At 41.0% G+C, this 24,545-nt stretch overlaps 3 protein-coding genes across 3 annotated transcripts; all 3 read left to right on the top strand.

The window, feature by feature from the left end:
* Positions 1 to 962: 962 nt before the first annotated feature.
* Positions 963 to 8,286, top strand: LOC131249305 (glyoxylase I 4-like). The gene is made up of 4 exons (XM_058249973.1): positions 963 to 1,193; positions 1,299 to 1,538; positions 4,571 to 4,646; positions 8,097 to 8,286. The coding sequence occupies exons 1-4, from the start codon at positions 1,107 to 1,109 to the stop codon at positions 8,132 to 8,134; spliced, it is 441 nt and encodes a 146-aa protein (XP_058105956.1). The 5' UTR covers positions 963 to 1,106; the 3' UTR covers positions 8,135 to 8,286.
* Positions 8,287 to 10,344: 2,058 nt separating this feature from the next.
* Positions 10,345 to 15,795, top strand: LOC131249306 (uncharacterized). Its single transcript, XM_058249974.1, has 4 exons — positions 10,345 to 10,527; positions 10,627 to 10,866; positions 12,763 to 12,838; positions 15,501 to 15,795. The coding sequence occupies exons 1-4, from the start codon at positions 10,441 to 10,443 to the stop codon at positions 15,536 to 15,538; spliced, it is 441 nt and encodes a 146-aa protein (XP_058105957.1). The 5' UTR covers positions 10,345 to 10,440; the 3' UTR covers positions 15,539 to 15,795.
* Positions 15,796 to 18,952: 3,157 nt separating this feature from the next.
* Positions 18,953 to 23,584, top strand: LOC131249304 (pentatricopeptide repeat-containing protein At4g14820). The gene is made up of 2 exons (XM_058249972.1): positions 18,953 to 19,575; positions 21,038 to 23,584. Exons 1-2 carry the CDS (start codon positions 18,977 to 18,979, stop codon positions 22,635 to 22,637), a joined length of 2,199 nt encoding a protein of 732 aa, XP_058105955.1. The 5' UTR covers positions 18,953 to 18,976; the 3' UTR covers positions 22,638 to 23,584.
* Positions 23,585 to 24,545: the final 961 nt, after the last annotated feature.

The raw sequence follows: 24,545 nt of genomic DNA, 5'->3' as shown, positions 1-24,545 counted from the left end.
TGATGTATGTGACTTATCCACACTGTTTATTTGTTATGTCAGTTGAATTTAGGGCAAATGAGGCAGATCCAAAGTTCGAGTGAACCACACCATAGGAAACAATGAGAATTGAATGCCTATTATTAGAAACTTCTTATGGCCCTTAAAAGTTTTGGATCAAGCTGATATTTGTGTTTCCCCCTTATTCATGCTTGTGTGACCCTATAAACGGGTTAGATGATGAAAAAACCTTAATGTAGGGCTAGTGAAGGAAATAACTTTCAATGGTAGACGAATTAAGGCCACTATTTCCTTTCATGTGGGCCATTTGAGCATTGGATCTGCCTCATTTTTCGGCCTATGCCTCAAAAGGTTCTAATAAAATAGATGGACAGTGCAGATATATCATATACATTACAATGGGGTGAACGTATTTAAGTCAACACTTCTATATCGATTTTCGGGGTAGAATTACTCTTAAATATTTTTTAAGAGGTGAGTAGGTAACAATTACTTATTTACCATGATTTGCATGTATCATGGAAAATCAATTTGGCCTTTTATCTTATATAGGAATGTTAGAATTTACGAGAACGAGATCTTATTATTGAAGCTATTGAGTACTTAAATTAGATGGTCACTTTAAGTCTTTGGATGGTCACTTTAGCGTCCCACGGTGAAGGAAACAGTAGCCCAGAGAAGTTTTAAACTATAAGTGCTTGATTCTCTTTTTCCAATGGTGTGGTCCACTTGAGCTCTGGATCTATCTCACCTTTTCTGGTTCACGTCTTAAATTAAGCTGGCATAGCAGATCGACGGTGTAGATAAGCCACGTACATCACAGTGTGCCCCACGTATATTTCACAGTAACCTAGGTTTTAGTGATAAAAAAGTAGGTTATCAAATCAAGCATCGGATGCGCTGATTCCTTAAGCAAATGATCATTGCCCATTTACACGGTACTTACAACGGATTTGGGAAATCATTTTGGCCTAGAGTTCTCTGAGAGTAGTGGAGCATTTTCTCCCTGCGTATCAACCATCACACTCTGCCAGAGTATCAATTAACTCCATAAAATCTCCCATCCTCTCTCTCTGCGCCAGCTTCGTGTGCTGCAAGCAGAAGGAATGGGTGCAGCAGCAACCGGAGTATGGCTAAACCACATCTCCAGAGCAACACCAGACGTTAAACGCCTTGCGAAATTCTACGAGGAGGTATTCTTTATTTAACCTTTTGCCATTCTCTTCAACTGCCGTCACCTTTATAACGGCTGCCATGGCTTTATCTCAAGAGCCCGCTTCTACTGATGAAAATTGCAGGTTTTAGGGTTTGAGAGGATCGAATCCCCAAACTTCGGCGACTTCGACGTTATCTGGCTGAAGCTACCGTCTGCGTCCTTCGCCCTCCATCTCATCGAGAGGAACCCCCTTTCGTCGCTTCCTGAAGGCCCGTCGGGTTCGACGGCTGAGATCGCTGCTGCCGATCCCAAGCATCTCCCGAGAGGCCATCATCTTTCCTTTGCCATCTCCAACTACGATTCCTTCATTGAATCTCTAAAGGCAATAATCTTTCACCTCTGTTTTACTCTCTCTCTCTCTCTCTCTCTCTCTCTGTTTGTGTCGGTCCTTCGCATCCAGTGCGATTGGTGGGTTTTTGTCCCCTTTGCATGAGGTGTTCGGACGTGTGCCCTTGTTACTCAAGTGGATTATATATATATATATATATATATATATATATATATATATATATATATATATATATATATATATATATATATTCTTCACTAACACTTTGTTAACTGTTATTGTGCATACATGAAGTGGATATGATTAGGATGGATTTGGTTGTGAGGCTTCTCTCAGGTTTCTATATCCTCAGGGAATGAAGTAGGACAAGTTTCATGTGAAATACATTATGAGGCCTAATTTGTTAGGTTATGAGAATCTCTGGGCTCTCTGTATCAGTGGGACCTGTTTGGAACACAGGATTAGGTGATATTGAATTGCATTTGGTGCAATTAACTCCATTTACAAAATGATTTATATGACTGTAAATACCATGGAATTTTGACTGTCTAATCCCACGTTTGGAATTAAATTCTTCCTTTGGGAAAAACATTGTATTAAGTGTGGACCATGAAATTGTAATCAATGGACCAGATTTCACTATTGATGCCAGTCACCTATATGCATATGCAAGTTGAGTGTCATGTGTAAAGGACGCATATGGATGAATGGTGTGGATAAAATACATGCATTAACATGGGGCCCATAGATGTAGTGAATTTTGAATTCCACCATAAATGTCGGCATATCTCCCAGTGGGACTGGATGATATGATACTCGGATTAATCCAATCCTTTCCATCGGATTCCAAACGTAGGATGGAATTTACGTTGGACCAATTGCAATTCCATACCACCTAATCCCATGTTCCAAATAGGCCCCTTAGGGAATGAAGTTGGGCAATTGTGGCGTGTAACAATCCTAGCGTGAAATACATTGTGAGGCCTAATTTATTAGGCTCTTAGACTTCTCTGAGGTCTTTATATCTTTTTTTTTTTCCTTTCTTTCTTGAAGGATGACAATTTATTATCTCTCTGAAAAAAGGATAATTTATTATTGAAAACAAATAAGGTGAAAGAATATAAATAATAAAAGAGGAAAGAACACAAAGGACACCACCCAAGCTACAAGCCATAGCTACAAGCCTCTATTTAGGGAGAAGCCGCCACCCATTTTAAAACATAAGATTTTGCCATAAAGAACACCCCCTTTGGATTGCTGCATATATCCCAAAAGCATCCATAATTTCTTTCCTTCCAAATAGCCGACAACCCAGTTAGAAGAAACAATCTCCACACCTTTCTACCCATGCTTCCTTGGCCACCTCTATGCTAATGCTTGAATAAATCTTCTATAGACCTTGGGAAGACCCATAAGATGCCAAGAAGCCGAAGAATACTAGCCCTCACCTCCCTAGAAAAAGGGCAATGCATAAAGTTGTGACACACCGACTCCTCATCTTGCCAACACAAAGGGCAAGCATTGATAATGAAAAGGTCCCTCTTTCTCAAATGATCAATTGTTAACACCCTATTCCACCCTACTAGCCATGTAAACACTGCCACCTTAGAGGGAGTGCCATAGGTGATAGGACCAAAGAATCAGAGTATGCGCTTTATTGCCAGGGAATGAAGTAAGACAAGCTTGACATGAAATACATTGCGAGGCCTAATTTGTTTAGTTTTGAGACATCTCTGAGGTATATGTATGCTTAGGGAACGAAGTAGGATGAGCCTGACATGGAATACATTGTGAGGCCAATTTGTTCAGTTTTGAGACTTCTCTTAAGGTCTTTGTATCCTTTGGAAATGAAGCAAGACAACTCCGATGTGAAATACATTGTGAGGCATAATTTGTTCGGTTCTTCATAAACCTAGAAGATTGTCATGACCAATGAATGAGTCAAGATAGCTTAATCTTTGGGCCACTATGCATGGCGTGACTATTGGGCGTATGGTGATTCTCTACCATGAGACATTGTCCCACACATTTGTAGGTGTGTGCATGTGTACACATTGATTGCATCAAGTCAAGCTGGATGTCACTGTCTGGTGTTAGCTTATACTTCCTATGCTTGTGATGCTCATCCTTGGGCTTGAGAGGACCTAGGGTCCTAGTGGGGACTTGACTAATTACTTTGATTTAGCAACATGTGAGCCTTTTAGGTAGATTATGGTAAATTGGGTGGTCAATCAAGTTTCCTACAGGGTGTACTTTTCTCATCAAAGGATTTGTATCCCTTACGGGTTTAGCCTTACATCAGGAATCAGAATAATTGATCAATGGCTGGCCAAAACTTGCTTTTGTAAATAATTTTGATTAAAATAATTTATTTCGAAATCATCAAAGGATTCATATCCCTTACGGGTGTAAGCCATTGCCACATACACAATTCATAGGCATATTTCTAGTTTTCTACTTCTTCTTTTGCTTTTGAATGTATTGTTTGTGTTTCCATTCATGTCTTCTTATATTTGTAAATTATATGAATCGACCTTGAATATACTTGCATCAGTTCGGTCAGACAACATATAGATTAGAACCCTATACAGAGGAAACTTATTATGTGCACTTGTTTTTTGTGATGTGTTGATTTTTAAGTGTTTATTGATGCCTTTTTTAATAATTTCTAACGTTTATTTAAAAATTGACCAATTTCTCAATGTTTTCCCAATGTCCCTAACGGTAGTGATACATTAACATGATACAACCAATATATCCAATGTGATAACTGATATGCATTCATATCCTAAGGGTGCGAAACATAACACAATAACGATACCAAAAACATTGTGTAGGGAGATTGTCCCTGGTAGTATGAATTCATTTTTTTGGTCCCTTGATTCATCATCTTTGGTTCCATGAATCTTTGTTAAAAGAACGTGGAATCCTTTCCTTGTTAGTTTATTTATTTATTTTTGTTATTTAGGCAGTCTAAATTGGTCTGGATGGGGAATGCTCACCTCTAAGTCTAGTAAGTCAATTTTCTTCCCTACAAGGTTACCTGAGATGAAACGATTTTGCAGGGAAATGGAGTGAAGGTTTTTGAGAAGACCCAACCAGATGGCAAGACAAAGCAAGCGTTCTTCTTTGACCCAGACGGTAAGTTCTAATGATTATGAATGTTTATGCATATTAGGGTACAACTCCACATGACATGATGTGCTGGCCTTTTCCCAGCCCAGTTAAAGGTAGGTGTTTGATGTTAGGCAGGCGGTTGGTCATTGAACTTTCGCCAAGTGATAATGAGAATTGAGCCGACCCTAAATAGTTGAGTCAAGGCTGTGTTAATGAGGAGTTCATATCAGATTGCCCTTCGATTCAGCCAAGTCCTCTTTGAGAAGGATTGGAAAGAGGTCTGGAGTGGGCCTTACTCGAACACGTGTGATACATGTGGGCCCCACATGACTGCACTCATGGGACCCTAGGTTCATATGCATGAATGCTTTATATCTTTAATGTTTACATTTGTTTGAAGTATTTGGCATTAGACTGACTAAAATGCCCCTTCTTATGGGCATTGTGAATAACCAAGAGTAAGGGTATTTTAGTTATTGGGGTTTTCTCTTTTCTTAAAGCCCCTACACAAAGTGTTTTTCCTTTTCTTTCTTTTCTTTCTTTTCTTTTTCTTTTTTGATGCGGGGTATTGTGATGCCTTCTTGTAATCTTTGTGATTATTCCTTCGAAGAAGAGAGGGGGATGCATGTGGGCTGCAGCATTGAGTCTATTGACTATAGGTCTTTAAGGATTCTCCCACTACCATTATTGCTTTGTCCTTTCCTTCTGAAATGAGTTAATTTTATTTTTATATTTATTTATTTATTTATTATTATTTTTTGTAGGTTGTTGTTTCCTACTCAGTTTTGTATGGTCATGAAGTTTATGTGATTTTGTATAGTGGGGCATTCATGATGAATGGTCTGGATTATCATGTGCTTGGGATAGAAGGGCGAGCAGCTTGGGCAAGCCTCAGGGTTAAATCTCCTTAGAGATCTTCTAATAGAAAATTGATCGAGTTAGAGATGGTCTTAGTATTATCATATGATATGATAATTGGAGGTAGGAGTGTTAGAGGCTTCTAAGTAGAAGCAGAAGGGAGGTTCTAAAGTTAAGTGGGGGTTAAACCTCAGGTAGAACTGTAGAAGGCTTTTGCAACTCAGCTGTGAAGTATTTCTATTTGTTTTTCAAAGGGTTGCTTGATGGTTGGTTGGACAGTCATATTTTTTCTAATTTTCAAAGAAAAATGATTTAATGATAAGTTTTTAGAAGATCTCATCAAAGCATGAAAAAGTAGAAACATTCTAGAATGTTCACTTTGACTTTTTGTAAAACTGTGTGGTATTTACATGCATTAATCTGCTGAGTGGAGCACTTGCATCCTTAGATGTGCAAGGCACGAAACTTTTTCATTTTTGACGCTTCTCGGCTACATTTTAACTTTGTTACGTTTGTTACTTGACTAGATTTCCTTTCCCTCTAGTATGTCAATGATCGCTCTTGCTCTCAATATCGCAGAAAAGATTTAGCAAAGATCATGGATGTGATTCTAGTTAAGATCACTAACATGGGATCTTCTGTTATAAAATATCCTCTTTTTTTCCCCCCTCTAGAGCCCCACATGATGGCAAAGGGCAACAACCTCCATGGGATGTTCCGCTGATCATCCATCCTTCAATCACCTCCCCGAGACACTTGTTAGGTGTCCAACTTATTCCTTATTGAGCCAAAAAGTGAAAGTAGATGGATCTCACCATGTCGCTATGTAAAAGCTAATGAGCTATCGTGGCCTCATCTTTCCTGCGTAGAACAGAATTCTTAGGGAGCAAGAACTCTCTTTGGATTATTAGGAGTGGAAATTTTCAGAAGCATGTTGCACTTGAAGATATCCAATATTTTCGGGACAAAAGTGGAAGGAGAGAAAAAATGAAACCATATAAAAAGGGTCATATTATATGGCTGATTATAGGTGATAATTCTGTAAAGATTAGAACCAAGACGAGCGTATGGAATATAACTCTTATCTGGAACAGTCATTAATGTTAGGTAGAATTGATGGTTGAGATCCCTCAAAGTGGCATGTCTTCTACTTAGGCTCCATTATTCAAAATGATGGTGAGATTGAGGATGTTTCCTTTAAAAATCTGAGTTGGTGGGTGAAGTGGAGATGCATCTCTGGAGTGCTGTGCATTCCTTCGATGTGAATGAAACTTAAGTGAAAATTTATATGACGACTATTAGATTGGCTATATTATATGGAGCAGAGTATTGGAGAATGAAGAGGCAACATGTGTAGAAAATGATGTTAAAGAGTTGAGGATGTTTAAATCTATATGTGGGAAGAACGAAGTTACTTGAAGCAGCTTTGGATGTCTAATAGGAGGAGGTGATGGAGAGCATATTGAGATGGTTCATTCATTTGCAGCAAAGATTCGGGCTGACTGTGGTAAGGAGGGGCACATTGATTGCAGTGGAAAGGCTTGAAAAGAGGATAATAGGATGGCCCAAAAAACTTGATTGAAGTGGTGAGATTGGACCAAGATGGGGCCTAGGAATAGCGAAATTGGATTCTTAATTCCAAATAGTTGGGACAAGGCCATGATGATGGTGGTGGTGGTGATGATGATGTTTTTCTTTATTGTTTTATTGTTTTCTTATCTGTTCTATTAAACCTCAATGGTGCTTCGAGAGGCAATCTTGGAATTGTGGTAGGTGGCAGAGCTTTTACAGAAACTCTAATGGTGATTCCAATTTTCTTTTGCTCATGGTTTTGGTTCTTGCAATAACTTGGAAGCTGAATTTCAAAATCTTCTTGATGTGTTGTGCTCTATTCTATTAAGAGATTTCTCATGCCGCAACATAGAACTTGATTTGGAGCTTATTATCGATTTGCTTAGCAAGGGAGGTATCCCTGTGTAGAAATTGGATTCTTAATTCTAAATAGTTAGGACGAGGCCATGATGATGATGATGTTTTTCTTTATTGTTTTATTATACCTTCAAAGAAAGTAATTGTATTGCAGATGCTTCAGCTAATTTAGCTGAGAGGAATCCATTAGTTCACTTGCACAGACCCATAACACATTTCATGGGCAATGATGCAAAAATTGCACTAATTGGATGATGACCTAATCAATCCCCGATTTGGCATTATTTTCTATAGCCATTCTTTTTCTTTTTCTTTTTTTTTTTTTTCTTGCGACTTATGGGATGGTTACAATAGCGTAATGAAAGTGATTCCTTAGAATAATCATAGGCAGCCCATGACAGTCCTTAAAAGGGGTTTCCCCACTATTTTGTCGGTCAACTCATTAAAAGCCAAGTGGATTGGTTTTCAGCGAATGGGATTTCTAGCGCCTTTTTTGTCAAGTGGGGAATCAAAATGGTGTTTGTGAAAGTCTTTGCATCCAGACGCACAACACAAACTGGGGCTCAACTAAAAAAAAAACAGGATTTAGGCATCAAATTCCTGTTTCGAGGGTGCAGCCAAACAGGCCCTTGCCATTTTTCCTTATTGATATACAGAGAGATGATTCTTTATTTTGTTGTTGTGCAGGTAATGGCCTGGAAGTAGGGACTTGGGTGCAACCATGAGAAGGAACCTCTTCAGTCCTCACATGTAAAACAGAACAATATCTACTGTTTAAAACCAGCAGCTTGTGTGTTTTGGTTTTGAGTACCTGTTGTATCTACTGCTCTTTATGCTCCTGTCTTCTTCTTATATAATACACGACCTGTTTGCAGTATACGATTTCTGAATTTGACAAGGATCATGGTACAATTGGTCTGATTTATCCTGCCTTTGATGGACTATTCTCCAAAATTCTCCTCGATGCGGCAATTTGAACCTTTGGAATTGTGTTCAATGGATGGACGGTTAAGAATGATGCAGCTGATTCAACTGGAAAAAAGTTGATGATTGCTTGCTTAGAGCTTCCGCTCTGGTAGATTTTTGGGATGGTCCATTCCACATGGACACGAGAGAGCAATTTTCTGGAATTAGGTAGCCATGGGTTCACCCCCAAAAATGAAACATCCAAAATTCCTTAGAAATCATACACCTCCTCCTACCTTCCTGCTCATTGCTTTGATTTTTGCTATTAATGACATTACCTTTTGATAGAAAGGGGAAGATCTTTTCCACATGTCAAGTTACACACACGCGCGCGCGCGCGCACGCACGCACGCACATCTAATATCGAAGCCATCCGTTAGAAGGGTACAACTATGTAGATTTACAAACAGAAACTGAGACGGGCAGGTGTGGATGTGTATGCTTGAGCTTTTCGTTTGTTCAAGTGGCCTGCGGTTGGGTGATACAGATCATTGATCTGCTGCATCCACACTAGAAAATTGGGGAAAGAAATTTCTACCGTTGAAACCTTCCTGGGGCGTTTACATGCCATCTAAACCGTTATAAGGTCACTGAGGTCATTCCCACTAGAATGAAGCGAAAACGCAAAAAAAAAACTTAAGCTGACCATACGAATGTTTCAATGGTCACTGAATCCTCACTGTTTTCCTTTCGTGTGTCCCACTTTAGATATGGATCCTTTTTATTTTTATTTTTTGGTTGTATGTCCTAAACTGAGCTAAAAACGGAAGGACGGAGTGGATTTCTCAAAAACATCACGGTGGGCCCCACTTACCATCCCATCGCATGAACTTTGTGCGAACGGCTTTTGCAGGAAATCCGCGTCCGTATGCAATCCTGTCCCCTGAATGAAATCATTGATGTAGCCAACATGATGGACGGGTCAGATCTCCACAAGCATACGATAGTGGCATGTGTAGCTGGGTGTAGATGTATACATTGCAAAGGAGGAATATGCGTCTTGGCCAACTCGAGGAGTTACCGGCCGGATGAGATCTTTTTATCAAGTGGGCCACACTCCCTTGATCTTCTATCAGAAGGACTCTGATGGGTCACGCTGTTGTGAAATAGATGGACGGCTAATCCAATCCGTCTGTCTGTTTTGGATGGTACGGCCGAGGCGACTAGTGCAACTATGTTGAGGCTTTCCATCCACGGGATCGTACATGTATGTAACAGTGTCACGTGTGGCAGCGAGTTGATGAGGGCACATCTGGGATTGGCTCAGAAGAATAAGGATATCTAAACCATAGGCCAGCTGATCAAAACAGTGTGGCTGATCTGATGGAAAGCTGGAATCTCGCACGTGTGCCATAATGCTGGGCGTGGGTGCTTTCACGTGGGCAAGGCTCTGTAAAGCACGTGGACTTAACAACGAAGTAAAAAAAATGGCAGCACGTTATAACCCTCTGATTTTATGTGAGAGGATTGCATGTGCCCCAGTCACAAGAGATATACGTACCTGTGCCCGGGGCTGTGTGGGGCCCACAGAGATGTCCGTGATAAATACACTCCGTCCATCTATTTTTAAAAACTACAATGGGATAAGAATCTAAAAATCAGGCATATCTAAAACTCATGTGGGCCATACAACATGAAACAGTGGGGATTAAATGGCTGGGGTGGTAGAAGTTTTGTATCAGGTTGATATTTTTGCCTACAGTATATCTGAACCATTTGAACGGTTTAGATGGGATTTAAAAATAATGGTCAGCTCCGGGAAGGTTTCAACGGCGGACATTTAATCCTCACTGTTTCATGCGGTATGACCCAAATGAGTTTTGTATGTTCTTGATTTTTAGATTCATATCATGCTGTCGCCTTTAAAAACAAATGAACGGAATGGATTTGTCACGGACATCTCTCTGGGATCCAAACAGCAGTCAATCCGCTTCCCTTCGTTTCTTCCATTAAAATAATAATAATAATAATAATAATAATAAAAAAAACAATCAGGTTGTCTTAGGATTTTCAAGAAGTTCCTCTACATCTGGAAGGAAGGAAGGTAGGCTGAAATCAGCAAGGAATGGGTGCAACAGCCGAAGGAGCGTTTCTTCACCATATTGCCAGAGAAACGCGCAACGTTAAACGCCTTGCTAAATTCTACCACGAGGTTCTTCTTATTTACGCTTTTGCCATTCCCAATCCCCCAATGTCAGGTTGCTCATCTCAACAACTCACCTTCTTCTTCTTTGATTGATGAAATTTTCAGGTTTTAGGGTTTGAGAGGATTGAAACCCCCAAATTCGGCAACTTAGAAGTGATATGGATGAAGCTACCCTCTGCATCCTTCTCCATCCATTTCATCGAGAGAGATCCCCAGTCGACGACTCTCGAAGGCCCGTCGGATTTGACTGCTGAGATCGATGCGGCCGATCCCAAGCATCTCCCTAGGGGCCATCATCTTTGCTTTGCTGTCTCTAACTATGATTCCTTAGTTCAGACTCTAAAGGCAAGAAACTCTCATCTCCCTTTCTAAATGACACATGGGATGCCTATCATCCATTTGAACCGTCCATTCATTCATAGGACTAAGGGAAAGCCATAATGGACAAAATCATGTCAATTGGATGATCCTAAACATCCGATCAATAACATGGAAAATGGACGGTTGAGATTGAGCGGAGAAGCAAAATAGGTCCAATCGTCATCTTGAAACATCTATTTGATAGATCCCACTTCCAAAGTATTGGTTTGGTTTGATGATTCTAAACATGCGATCTATGGCTTGTAAACATTGGGTGGTTGTGACAAATTGGCCTTGTTCAAAGGGTTAGGATCATCTAATTGAATTGCTTCTTGTACTGTGATTTGTGCACTATGGTACTATTGAATGAACTGTCCCGATTGATGATTGGGCATCTCATGTGTTTAAAAGGTTTGTGAACGTTGCGAGATAGGGACATGAGCAAAACCTACACACCCACCCACACTCATGCATAGACACATACAAACACACACCCGATCATGCACCCAAACACACCCACACCCACACAACACCCATGTGCGCACATGTACTCACACACCCACACAACACCCATGTGTGTGCATGCATGCACTCACACACCCACACAACACCCACGTCCACATGCACATAGCATGCCCACACACACCCACATGTAGTAGATATTCTTGGCTTAGGTTGTGTTTGGTTGCACCAAATATTATGATATTGTGATATTTCATGGTTGATCCTGAACATCTGATCAATAGCATGGAAAATGGATAGTCAAGATTGAGCTAAGAAGCAAAATAGGTCCAATCATCATCTTGAAACATCTATTCAGTAGGATCCCACTTTCTATTGCTTATGATTCCAAAGTAGCGGTTTGGTTTGATGATTCTCACCATGTGTTCTATGACTCATAAACAATTGACGGTTATAACAAATTGGCCCTATACAAAAGGTTAGGATCATCTGATTGTCATGATTCTCGACCATGGCTTGCTCCCAATGGTACTATTGAATGAACCATCCCGATTGATGATCGGGCATCCTTATGTGTTATTCAAAAGAACTGGAGATGTTGCTCACATCCTCATGAAGGCTGAGCCATTAGCGAAAGTGCAAAATCATATACATATGGACACTAGGGGTGTCAATGGGCCGGGCTCGGGCCCAAAAAAATAGAATTTTGAATAGGCCCGGCCCCGGCCCGAAACAGTTCAAAATCCGGTTTGAGACCTATCCTAGGCCCATTCACAACCCTAATAGACATGAGAGATGCTCCAGTGCTCTCAGAGCACTATAAGTTATTATAGTATTCTTGGGTGCATCTGTTTACTTGGATAGTCTAGTCAATCAATCTGAACTGTCCGTTAAGTCCATGACACATTTCATGGGTAAGCATGCAGAAATCACACCGACCGATTGATCCAATCTATCCTTGATTTGGCATTTTTTCTATAACCATCACTTTTCCAATGGTTAGGACTACCTAACTGTGAATGCCTCCCCCCACCCGCGTGCGAGCGCAGTGGTGCTCTCACTTCTTTGGCTTTGGTATTGATTTATCGGTATAGCCAGAGTATGTTATTAACTCAGATGTAAAAATGCATTTGATTCGGAGTCATTACTAGCCAAATGAAGCTTAAAATCTACGGCCGGCTATAAACCATAAAATCGCTTAAAGGTTAGGGAATCTCACGATTTCCTAACTGAAGTGACTCTCGTGGTTGGTTTGCGACCGGTAGAGGCATTGGTGACAGAAAATGATGGGATTAGACTCCCTTTTCTGCCCGCACAATGTGCGGTCTCTACTTTAAAATACGGAATGCTCACCTCTTAAGTCTAAATAAGTCAAACTTCTTACCTACAAGGATGACCTGAGATGAAATGGTTTTGCAGGAAAATGGAGTGAAGATTTTTGAGAAGACCCAACCAGATGGCAAAACACGACAGACATTCTTCTTTGACCCAGATGGTAAGTTTTAGTGATTACAAATGTTTATACATATGAGGGTACAACTTCATATGGCATGATGCACCGGCCTTTTACCAGCCTGGTTACCTCCCGCTTATTGTTAGGTAACCGGGCTGGCAGTCGGTCATTGAACTTCTGCCTAGCAATAGTGAGAATTGAGTTGACCCTAAATAGTTGAGACAAGGCTATGGTGACATGGATTGCATATTAGATTGCCCTTTGATTCGACCAAGGCCTCTTTAAGAGGGATTGGAAAGAGGTCTGGAGTGGGCACCACTTGAACACAAGTGTGACATGTGGTTGTGGGACCAGATGTTCACATACATGAAAGCTTTGTCTTTAATGTTTGCATTTGCTTTAAGTATCTTTAGGCATTGGACTGCCTAAAATTCCGCTTCTGATGGCCATTGTAAATAACCAAGAATAAGGGTATTTTAGTTCTTTCATAGTTGTTGGGGTTTTCTCTTTTGTTAAAGCTCCTATACAAAGGCCTCTCTCTCTCTCTCTCTCTCTCTGGACCTGTGGTATTCTGATGTGTTATTGTAATCAAATTTCATTTTTGATCCTTGTGATTATTCCTTGGATGAAGACACAAGAATTCATGTGGGCGTGGCTAGGAGGTGGTCTTCTTTTAAAAGGAAGAGGTGGTATGCAACAAAGCAATGATGCCGATTCTATGGGCTATTTGGGGAGAGCGGAAAGGAAGGTGTTTTTAAAATAAAATCAGATGGGAGATGGATGTTTATAGAGGGCTAAATCAAATTTATTGTTTGAAAGAGTTTGATCTATCTTGAGTGTTCGTTTCTAGGTGGGCTGGAAATGTTGAGTTAGACATGTCTTCTACTTTGGCTCTATCATTCAAAACAATAGTGAGATTGAGGATGTTTACTTAAAAAAGAGTTGGTGGATGAAGTGGAGATGCACCTCTGGAGTGTTGTGCATTCCTTCAATGCGAATGTAACGTTAAGTGAAATTTTATAAGACAGCTATTGGACTGGCTATGTTATATGGAGCAGAGTGTTGGATTTTAAAGAGGCAACATGAGTAGAAAATGATGTAAAAGAGTTGAGAGGATGTTGAGATGTACGTGTGGGAAGAATGAGGTTACTTGAAGCAGTTTTGGAGTACTAATAGGGAGAGATGATGGAGAGCATACTGAGATGGTTCATTCAGGTGCAGCAAATATTGGAGAGGACTGTGGTAAGGAGGGGGGAGCATTGATTACAGTGGAAGGGACTGAAAAGAGAATGACGGGATGGCTTGAAATAACTTGATTGAAGTGGTAAGAATGGGCCAAGATGGGGTGTAGGAATAGTGAAATCGGATTCTTAGAGCTGGCTTGGAATAGTTGGGCCGAGGCCATGAAGATGTTTTCCTTATTGTTTTGTTGTTCTCTTCTATGTGCTATTAAATATCAATGGTGCTTTGAGAGTCAATCTTGGAATTATGGGAGGTGGTGGAGCTTTTACAAACTCTAATGGTGATTCTGTCTCATAGTTTTGGTTCTTGCTATAGCTTGGAAGCCAAATTTCTAAGTCTCCTAGATGTGTTGCACTATTGTAAGTTTAGAGGTTTCTCACGCCAGTTTAGAAATTGATTTGGAGACTACTATCGATTTGCTTAGCAAGGGAGGTATCCCTCTGTGGAAGCTTTGGTGTTTGGTGTTAGTGGCTAAAATGCTCATTGTGGATCTGAGAGCAATGTATATACAATTATACACACCTTCAGAGAAATTGTATTGCAGATGCTTAACTAAATTAGCTTAGAGGAATTCATTGGTTCACTTGCACAGTCCAATAGATCGATCTAAACTGTCTATTAAGTCCATAACACATTTCACGGGCTATGATGCAAAACTTGCACTCATCGGATGACCTAATTAATCCTTGATTTGGCATTTTTTTCTATAGCCATCCTTTTTTTCTGGCCATGCATGGAATGGTTTCAATTGCCTAATGAAAGTGATTCCTTAGAATCATAGGCAATTCATGATGGTCCTTAACAAATTGAGGGATGAAATTGTTGATTGGAGCTACTTTCTGAAACCATCTTGACTGTTCATATTAAAGGCTACTGATCAAATGGTTAATATTTGTCTGATGATTAGTGATGTTCGCATGGTAGCCATACAATGTGAGTTGGGCCTAATTGAGCACTGGAGCATTTCTCACTAACTACTACTTTTCTTTGTTGTTCCAAGGGGTTAGGTTCGGTCATAGGCTCATAGCCCCATGCTTCTTTTTTTTTTCTTTTTTTTTTTGAGAATTACAGCTTTTTAATCATCATCAACAAAATTTAGGTGGTACTGTCCACTTCTGCAACCAAAAAAAAAAAAAGAAAGAAAGAAAAAGATAATTGTTGCTGGTTTGAGGCTCATTTGGATGCAACCTCTGTGAAATGAGGGGTTCCGCAAACAGGGTTTCCCCACAATTTTGTTTGTCAACTTGTTAAATGCCAATTGGATTGGTTTTCGTCGAGTGGGCTTTCCAGCACAATCCACGAAAGTGCATTCAAATGCACAACACGAACTGGGATTTGACTAAAAAACAGAGTTTAGGCATCACAGGCCTGTTTTGAGGGTGTGTCCAAACAGGCCCTTGGCATTTTTCCTTACCGATATTTATGCAGGAGAGGTGATTCTTTATGTTGTTGTTGTGTGCAGGTAATGGCCTGGAAGTAGGGACTTGGGTACAACCATGAGCAGGAACCTCCTCAGTCCTCACATGTAAAACAGAACAATGTCTACCGTAACTGGCAGCCTGTGTGTTTTGGTTTCGAGTACTGTTGTATCCACTGTTCTTTATGCCGCTGACTTCTACTTTCTTTTTCTTATTGTAGAGGGATTATATGAATCATGACCTGCACCGTTATAAGCAGTATACGGTGCTACACAGGTTTTTGAATCTGACAAGTGGGGTCCATGGACAATTGCTCTGATTCATCCCACTTTTGGATTATCCCCCAAAACTCTCCTGTATGTGACAATACTATCCTTCTGAATTGTGACCAACAGATAGATGGTTAAGAAAAATATGGCCAATGGCCTGATTCAACTGGAAAAAAATTGATGATTGCTTGCTTAGAACTTCCACTCTGATAGATTTTGGGATGGTCCATCTACAGGGACATGAGCAATTGTCTGGATTAGGTAACCATCGGTTTTTCATCCTCCAAAAAAATGAAGGTTGAATACCATATGAATTTTCATTGTTGAGGAGTGAAGGTGATTGAAAACATCCAATATTCCTTAGAAATCAAACACCTAGCTTCCTCCTCAATCCTTGTTCTTTGCTATTAATGACATTACCCTTGATAGAAAGGGGATGATCTTTTTCAGATATGAAGCTTACACTCTTGTCCATAGGCTATTTAAATGATTCACTCCCTCTTTCGTTATCCATTAAACCAGAGACTGCATTGTGAAAAATGAAACTTGTATTATTTCATTAACAATAAGGAGAACATATAGAAAAGATTGGAGATTTCTAACGATCTAGGGAAATTCTAATAGATAGGTACTAACAAAAAAGGTAGTATCCTAATCTATGTAATATACTCTAACATCCCCCTCAAACTCAAGGTGTCCTGAGAGGAGTAACTTAAGTTCGTGAGTTAAATGAACATTTATTCATATAAAATTGAAAACTGCAATGGTAGCATGGGTGAGCATGGCTGCCAAAAGAGGTGATGAAATGCTGGAGCTTTCACTCATGTTTTGTTCCAGTGGATACGCACTTCTAGTAGTAGGTAGTTCAACTGTTGCTCTTCCGGTGGCTCTAGATATTCTGACAACAAACAAAAATAAGTAATGCTGTAACGATGACAGGAATAAAGTCTGGTCCATATGCTTGGCACAAACACAAGTTCACTCCAACATGCCTGGTACTTTTTTTTTTATTTTAAAAGAAAAAAATAAGAAAAAAAACAAAAGAAAAAGAAAACACATCTTATCATAATGCTAGCGAAGTGCATTTTCCACGAATAATGCAAATTCTCAATAATGTTAACATTTCAGGGTTTCTAATGCAAGAGTTACGACCGCAGTTCAAAATCCCAAAAACTCAACCTAATGTTTTGTTTTCGGCCGTGAATGATATGGTACACCAAAACTGATTTTCAAACTAGAGACGGCCACAATTGTTGCATATACAACTTGCACCATATGATGAAATTTGCATAAAGGTTTTAAATAATGGTGTTATGGCCTTATATTAACCAATTTGCATTACTCGTATTAATATTGAGTGCCATAATGTAAGTGTCTTCCATTACACGACCAAGTCCCAAAGAAAAACACGATAGAATCGAGTGATGGCTTCTCTAGTTGTCTTGAGTTGACTCAGATGAGTTGAGTCAAAAGTTTTTCTGAGTCAGGTTGACTCGAAGACTCAGCTCGGTATTTAATGATTACAAATTGAAATATCAGATCTCTGTATGTAATATACAGTGTGATGAAAAGGAAGAACAAATCATGTTTATTTTAAATGAAATCCCACCTTAGAAGGTGAGTGACTTGGTTCAAGTCACGCCTAGTTGACCGAGTTGATTTTCCACCCAGTTTCGAGTAGATTAATCAGTTTTAGAACTTTGTTAAAACCTTTAAGAATGTGTAAGCCACTGTATTTTTTAGTTTTTTTTTTTTTTTTTGGTTTTCTACATCCAATCTAATCCAATCGGAAGATGTGCCTACCAGTATGATTATATGCTCCAAAAATCATGCCATTCCACAACTCAGGAGGAACACACTACATGATTTTAGTGGTTTTAGGTATGATTCTCTTAATGTACGTGGCAACAGTGTAGGGCTGTCAATGGGCCAGGCTAGTTTGTGCCCGGAATAGTGTCGAGCATGGCCATGCATAGTCATCAAGGCTCGGGCTTGGGCCCTTTTGTTTTGACCTATCACGAGCCTAGGCCGGATCCGATTTGCACTAGTATACTTTCCTGGCCGGGCTTGGACATACCTGAACCAGACCTGAACTCGGCCCGTTAACGGCCCTACAAATGTTTTTTTGGTTAGCTTGTTAGTACACTCACTGTCACTTCACACTTCACTGTTAGCCACCCCCACTAGGGAATCATACCAAGACCTCAGTGTTGATCTGGGTCATCAGTTCGAATACTCATTGTGATGAAATTCCACTATAATATGAGTGCATACTTAATAAAAAATGACTATCTATTGATTTTATCAGATTTGTTTAGGAAATGAGCTCAAGTGAGGTGGATGTCATTCTAAGTTTTTTTTTTTTTTATTATTGTTAGCTTGTTAGTACACCCCACTGTCAGTTCACACATCACTATTAGCCACCCCCACTAGGAAATCGATGCCAAGACCCCATTGTTGAAACGAGGTATCTTTGGAGGTATCTTTCACTCAGTCTACCACTTGAACTATGGATCTGGGTGTAGCCCTACAATTATGTTGTGGATCAATTAATTTTCTGGACGCGGTTTGGCTAGTGACGCTGCCAGTAGCTAGGTGGCTAATGATCGGTGCTACATGAAACCCACCATGATGTACGCGTTTTATTCATGTCGTCCATCCATTTTTCCAAATCATTTGAGGGCTTGATCCCAAAAATAAGGGAGATTTAAGTCTCCGGTGATCACACCATAGAAAAAGAGTAGTGTGATTGAATGTCCACCATTAAAAACCTCTTAGAGCTCACGGTAATATTTACCTATAACACATTGATTAAGTCGTACAGACTTGGATGTAGGGAAAAAACAAATATCAGCTCCGTCCAAAGCTTTCCTGGCCCCAAGAAAATTTTCATGGTAGGCGGTCAATCAACACTGTTTCTTATGATGTGGTCCACTTGAGATTTGGATCTATCCTCATTTTTGGACTCGTACCAAAACATGATCTGAAAAATGGATGGATGGCACATACATCATGGTGGGGCCCATAGAGCATTGAACCACTAGCCATTGGCTAATGGCAGGGTCACTAGCCAATCGGCGTCCGATTTTTTGGTCCCAAAAGAACATGAACCGTCGCACATGATGTACGGATTGGATGTCGTGCAAAGATTACGGTGGGCCCCACAGACGTTGCTGTGGGTCAAAAAGCTTTTTCTACAAAGCTTTGCATTGTATCCGACTCCCACCTCTGCGGCTCTTCCCACATCCACCATGGAAACCGTTTTTTCAAACGCTCTTCTTCCTTCCCGCCTTCCTCTTCCCACCCAAACTCTAAAACCCAACCTCCTCTCCTCTTTCACCTCCATCACCACCACCACCACCACCTCTCCGACCCTTCCCCAACTCAAGCAGCTCCACGCCTATTTCCTCCGCAATGCCCTCGACCGCTCTCTCCTCCTCAAACTCGCACTCTCCTCTAGCGTCGACTACGCCCTCTCCGTCTTCTTCTCTTCTCCAACTCTCCCTACCCACACCCACACCCTTCTCTCCAATCAATTCCTCAAACAGATCTCGAGGTGCGCTGCACCCGACAAGGCCTTCCTTGTCTATGCTCATATGAGGACGGACGGCGTGGCAGTTGAAGAGTTCAGCTTACCGCCGCTGCTGAAGGCGTTGGCTCGGGTTTCTGCGTTTTGGGAAGGGAGGGAGGTTCATGGGTTTGCTGTGAGGATGGGTCTCGAGTCAGACGCGTTCATCCAGACCGGTTTGGTTGGGTTCTATGCAGCGTGTGGGCAGATTTCGGATGCGCGGATGGTGTTCGATAGAATGCGGCACAGAGATGCGGTTGCATGGAGCGTTATGATGGATGGGTATGTAGTAAGTGGTGAGCGTTTGTTTGGTTGTTGGCGCTGGGACTGTGATCCGGAGAATGGTCATCCGGTCAGCCACACTATTTGTGGCTGCGATTGGATGGCCACGACCGTCCAATTAGTGTGCTTTGGCTTAGTGCTCTACAAATAGACGGTTAAGATTAAAAGAACAAAAGTTGGAGGGCTAAGATCTTCCAGTCTGGAAGATGGTTGGGGTGTCTCCCACCTTTAGTACCCTTCAAATCAATGATTGGATCAATCAAGCATGTTAATATGCTATCTATTAATCCTGGTGCATCAGTAACCTTATGAGTGCTCTGTTTCTATGTTTCATCCATTTGGTGGCCCACCTGATCCAGTCACTGTGGACATGCTGATAGTGGCCACTGTTGCTGCAAACCTTCTTAATCCAGCTGAAGAACAATTTGAAAGGGCGTTATGGCTTGCTTGTAAAACAAGGAGTGCATTCTGTTGCACTGGGACATATAGCATTGCCCATGGTTCTGTGATCTGGGTCATTCATCTGATGGCCCTGCTTTGGATGGTGGGCGCCCCTTTCATCCGTGGTCTACAAATTTGTGTTAAGAAAAATAAATAAGTAAATACATCAATGGTCAGGGAAAAGGCCCCATATTTTGGATGGTTAGAATGTTCCAATGGCCTATTTGATCAATCCTCTGTATAATCAAAACATCCCTCCAAGTCCTACTTGTACTATCTGGCCACACCGTATATCATAGAATCTACTTATCAGTATTATAATTCCTCTTGGGATGTCTAGACAAGTGGGGCCCATGGTTTAGTGATCCAGACCATAGATCTAAGGGACCCATAATTGATTGGTAATGCCTCAAAACAATTCCAGATTAGAAGATCCTAACTATCCAATCTTTAGTCTTCCTTTCTTTCGACTGTTTCAGTAATTATCTTTTTATAAGCTGTCTATATGTATATTAAGGCATATAGTAGTATTTATTGGTTTTAAGCAAGAGTTAAGGCTGCTCATCTTGGTATCACATGTCAAAAATAGAACATGGGCATGAGGTTTGAGTTGTCCATGACTTTGAGCTGACCATGTAGATGGCCCAGGTGGAAAAATCAGGCTCATCCACTCATCATGTGGGCCACAACCACAATGTTATTGACAGCTTAGAAAAACTTGGCAATTTTTTTTAGCTGTGCATTTTTTTTTTTTCATAAACTGTAGCCCACCTTGTCAGTTGTCGGTGAACTGGCCAGATTTCGGGCAAGGGCATCTACATTGTGGGATCCACTTGATTTGCGGTTTGGATCTCTCACACAGATGTCATGTGGACATGTGGTGGTGCCAAGAACACACTTGTGTGTGCTTACCAAGCCTCTTCAATTAATTCCTTGGGTTCTTTCTAATCTTTCAAACAAAAAAAAAAGAAGAAGTGGGTTCTTTCTTTTTAACGACTTCTCTTCTAATTTCAATTGACAGTTATTCCAATTCTGGTCTCCACGACGATGTCTTGCGACTGTTTGAAGAAATGATGTGCTCCGAGGTAGAAGAGCCTGATGAGGTCATTCTTGCCACGGTTCTTTCAGCTTGCAGTCGTTCCAGAAACTTGGATTCTGGCAAAGTGATCCATTCATACATCTCCAAGAGGAATTTTGCTTTGGATTCTCATTTGCAGAGTGCCCTTATTACCATGTATGCAAATTGTGGTTCCATGGATCAAGCGAACCGACTGTTTGACAAAATATCGCCGAAGAGCTTAGTCACGTCCACTGCCATGGTTTCGGGATACTCTAAGCTTGGGAAACTCAAAGCTGCTCGTGCAATTTTTGACCAAATGCACGAGAAGGACTTGGTTGCCTGGAGCGCAATGATTGCGGGCTACGCAGAGAGTGACCATCCCAATGAAGCTCTTAAACTGTTCAAGGAAATGCAAGTTTCAGGCATAAGACCAGATCAAGTCACCATGTTGAGTGTAATTTCTGCTTGTGCCCATCTGGGTGCTCTAGAACAAGCAAAATGGATCCATATCTTCATTGACAAGAATGGTTTTAGTGACATTCTTTCTGTAAGTAATGCTCTCATAGACATGTACGCCAAATGTGGGAGCTTGGATGGGGCATGCCATGTCTTTGATAACATGTCTCGGAGGAATGTGATCTCTTGGACGAGCATGATAACCGCACTCGCCATGCATGGGAATGGTGAGTCTGCATTAGGGCGCTTCGAACAAATGAAAAGGGTTGAGGGGGTTGAGCCGAACGGGGTGACATTTGTGGGGGTGCTCTATGCATGCAGTCACGCGAAATTGGTCGACAAGGGACGGCAGATCTTCGCCTCGATGACCAAAGAATATAATATCACACCCAAGCAAGAGCATTATGGTTGCATGGTGGATCTCCTTGGCCGTGCCAATCTCTTAAATGAAGCAGTCAAGCTTATAGAGACGATGCCGTTCGAGCCCAATGTTGTCGTGTGGGGGTCGCTATTAGGCGCCTGTAGGGTCTACGGCAACATTGAGTTGGGCGAATTGGCAGCGAGGAGGCTGTTAGAGATAGACCCAAATCATGATGGGGCTTATGTGCTTCTATCGAACATCTATGCGAAGGCAAACAGGTGGGGGGATGTAGGGGAGGTGAGGAAATTGATGAAGAACAAGGGAATTACAAAGGAGAGAGGTTGCAGTTGGATTGAATTGAATGGTGAGATACATGAATTTGCGATGGGTGATCAGACACATTCAAGAGCTGATGATATCTATCAGAAATTGGATGAAATTGCTAGGGAGTTGAAGTCGGTGGGGTATGCTCCAAACATTGGGAGTGTGTTGGTTGATTTAGAAGAGGAAGAGAAGAAGGAAGCTATTCTATTACATGGTGAGAAGTTAGCAGTTGCATTTGGGCTGTTGAATGTGGGGAAGGGGTCACACATTCAAATAGTGAAGAATCTTAGGATTTGCGAAGATTGCCACAGTTTCATGAAGTGGGTGTCAAAGGTGTTTGATAGCGAGATAGTTGTGAGGGACAGGACTCGTTTCCACCGTTACAGAGATGGTGAATGTTCCTGTAAAGACTTCTGGTGAGCAGCTAAGAGATACATAATTATGTGCATGCATTGGGATGAAAGAGTTCAATTTTTTTTTTTTTTTTTTGAAGAGGCCATTCCAGGTATGTTGGCCAATCTGGCACCGGTTTGCTGCATATGGTCCATTTATCATTTGTGCCACTATCATTACTGTTACCTGGCCCATAAATCAGGCATGCACTCATTAGATGGGCCACATGTGATGAGAAAAACATGGACGAAAAAATTGCCAACAGACCTTAATCAACCGTATGCCTGGTCCACATGATGAGCAAATGAGCTAGATTCATTTGAGAAGCAGAAGTTCTTGCTTCCAAGTAGATGCATTATGTGCATATCAGAAGGAGAAATGACTGATGGCTTATTCATTTATTGCAATGTGGCTAAGGAGATTTGGGCTTTTTTCTCTAGTGAGAATCATGATGCATTGGGTTTTCAATGTGTCCATTGGTGATTTGCTGCTAGAATGGTCCAAAGGACCGTCTAAAGGTCGAAAGAACAGTATTTGGAATTGTATTATTCAGTGTTCTTTGGAGGCTATAGAGGGAAAGTAGAGGCAGAATTTTCAATGACAAGGTTGTGTCAGGTGTAGCTTTAAAGATGAAAATCATGTCTATGATCAGCAATTGAGTGAGGCCCGAGTTCAGTGGCCGTTCTTCTTTGGCCTGTTGGGGGACTGGAATGGGGACTTTGATGGTTCAAACTGTACATCTGTTTTGCTGGGGTGGTGATGAGAGGGTTGCTTCCAGATATGGCTGTCGGTCTATTTTCGGTTTTGTTGGTTTTAGTAAATTTTGTAATCTTTTGAAAAAAGAAAGGAAGAGCTACATAATTGGCCTGGGCATGTCTGCTGTGGTCCCAATCTAATGTGTGTCTTGGATCCTGCACACTTATGCCATGTTAGCACATGCACCATTGCTTCTAAAAAATGTCTTTCTTTTGTTCCATTTTGTTGTAGGTAGAATAACAATGAGACTAGTTTTGCACCCAAAAATCTCTTTGAGGGTTTCATTAATCTGAGAACAATCACAATCCAGGCCCTGAAATAGCACAGCCCTTTAATTACATCACTTGGAAAAACACTGATTGAAAGGGGGAAAAAAAACCAAGTAGACTAGCCAGCATAAGAGAAAGGAACCATCGTAATCTACTGACTTCGTTTCAGTGTCCAGATCACCAGGCAGGATGGTTAATGCCTTTAGAAGCTTCAATGATATTAGTATCGCCGTCATTATTCCTTTCGTAGAGTTTCTTAATATGCTGTTGCAGTTGAGACATCTATATTCTGGCATTCCCATGGATCTTACATACCAAATGGAGTGAGCATGCAAATGATGCCATCCAAATGATTCAGGCTCTATTGTGTTGAGATCCCAAGACCGAGCTGGAGTCATTAACTCTTGAAAGTCACATGAAGGTCTCATACAGGCATGTGAATGTGAATCAGTGATCAAAGTGGAAAAAAATCCAAGCCTAGCGCCTGTTATTCAAGGAAACAGAGATTGTCTCTGTACCAGCTGCAAATGTTAGTGAGATAGGTCTGTGTTAGGCATAGAGCCTTTCTTAAGAAAGATAGCGACATGCGCGCAAAGCCTTCCTAGGGGAGATCTACATCATAGGAGTAGAGCATTCTAGAGAGTTTTCAGACCAGCAAACCTCACCTCAGCTTAGAAGATGAACATCAATACCTGAAAATCCTGAGAGAATCTTGTCCTTGCAAATAAGGCTTAAGCAGATTATTTAGTCTTTTGGTGCTTGTATTTTCATCAAAAGTTTGTTAGACAGTTATACCAACATGTCAATCTCTAATTGGTTGAGAGAAGGTTTTGTTCCATCAAATCTTGGAAACCAAGATGAAGTGATGCTTAGCTTAGTGCTTGTGAGATCATTGGCTAGTGCCAGGGGC

This window comes from Magnolia sinica, chromosome 6 (genome assembly GCF_029962835.1).
Source record: "Magnolia sinica isolate HGM2019 chromosome 6, MsV1, whole genome shotgun sequence".
NCBI classification, from domain to species: domain Eukaryota; kingdom Viridiplantae; phylum Streptophyta; class Magnoliopsida; order Magnoliales; family Magnoliaceae; genus Magnolia; species Magnolia sinica.
Note: the sequence above shows the minus strand (reverse complement) of the source record. Positions and strands in the feature narration are given on the sequence as shown.

What these genes read in the sequence shown, in the direction of transcription:
- LOC131249305 (XM_058249973.1), top strand. Translation starts at nt 1,107, where the DNA reads ATGGGTGCAGCAGCAACCGGAGTATGGCTAAACCACATCTCCAGAGCA. An exon ending in TTGCGAAATTCTACGAGGAG is followed by an intron (nt 1,194 to 1,298) that starts GTATTCTTTATT and finishes TGAAAATTGCAG; the next exon opens with GTTTTAGGGTTTGAGAGGAT. An exon ending in GTTCTTCTTTGACCCAGACG is followed by an intron (nt 4,647 to 8,096) that starts GTAAGTTCTAAT and finishes GTTGTTGTGCAG; the next exon opens with GTAATGGCCTGGAAGTAGGG.
- LOC131249306 (XM_058249974.1), top strand. Translation starts at nt 10,441, where the DNA reads ATGGGTGCAACAGCCGAAGGAGCGTTTCTTCACCATATTGCCAGAGAA. An exon ending in CCTTAGTTCAGACTCTAAAG is followed by an intron (nt 10,867 to 12,762) that starts GCAAGAAACTCT and finishes ATGGTTTTGCAG; the next exon opens with GAAAATGGAGTGAAGATTTT. An exon ending in ATTCTTCTTTGACCCAGATG is followed by an intron (nt 12,839 to 15,500) that starts GTAAGTTTTAGT and finishes TGTTGTGTGCAG; the next exon opens with GTAATGGCCTGGAAGTAGGG.
- LOC131249304 (XM_058249972.1), top strand. Translation starts at nt 18,977, where the DNA reads ATGGAAACCGTTTTTTCAAACGCTCTTCTTCCTTCCCGCCTTCCTCTT. An exon ending in TGGAGCGTTATGATGGATGG is followed by an intron (nt 19,576 to 21,037) that starts GTATGTAGTAAG and finishes TTCAATTGACAG; the next exon opens with TTATTCCAATTCTGGTCTCC.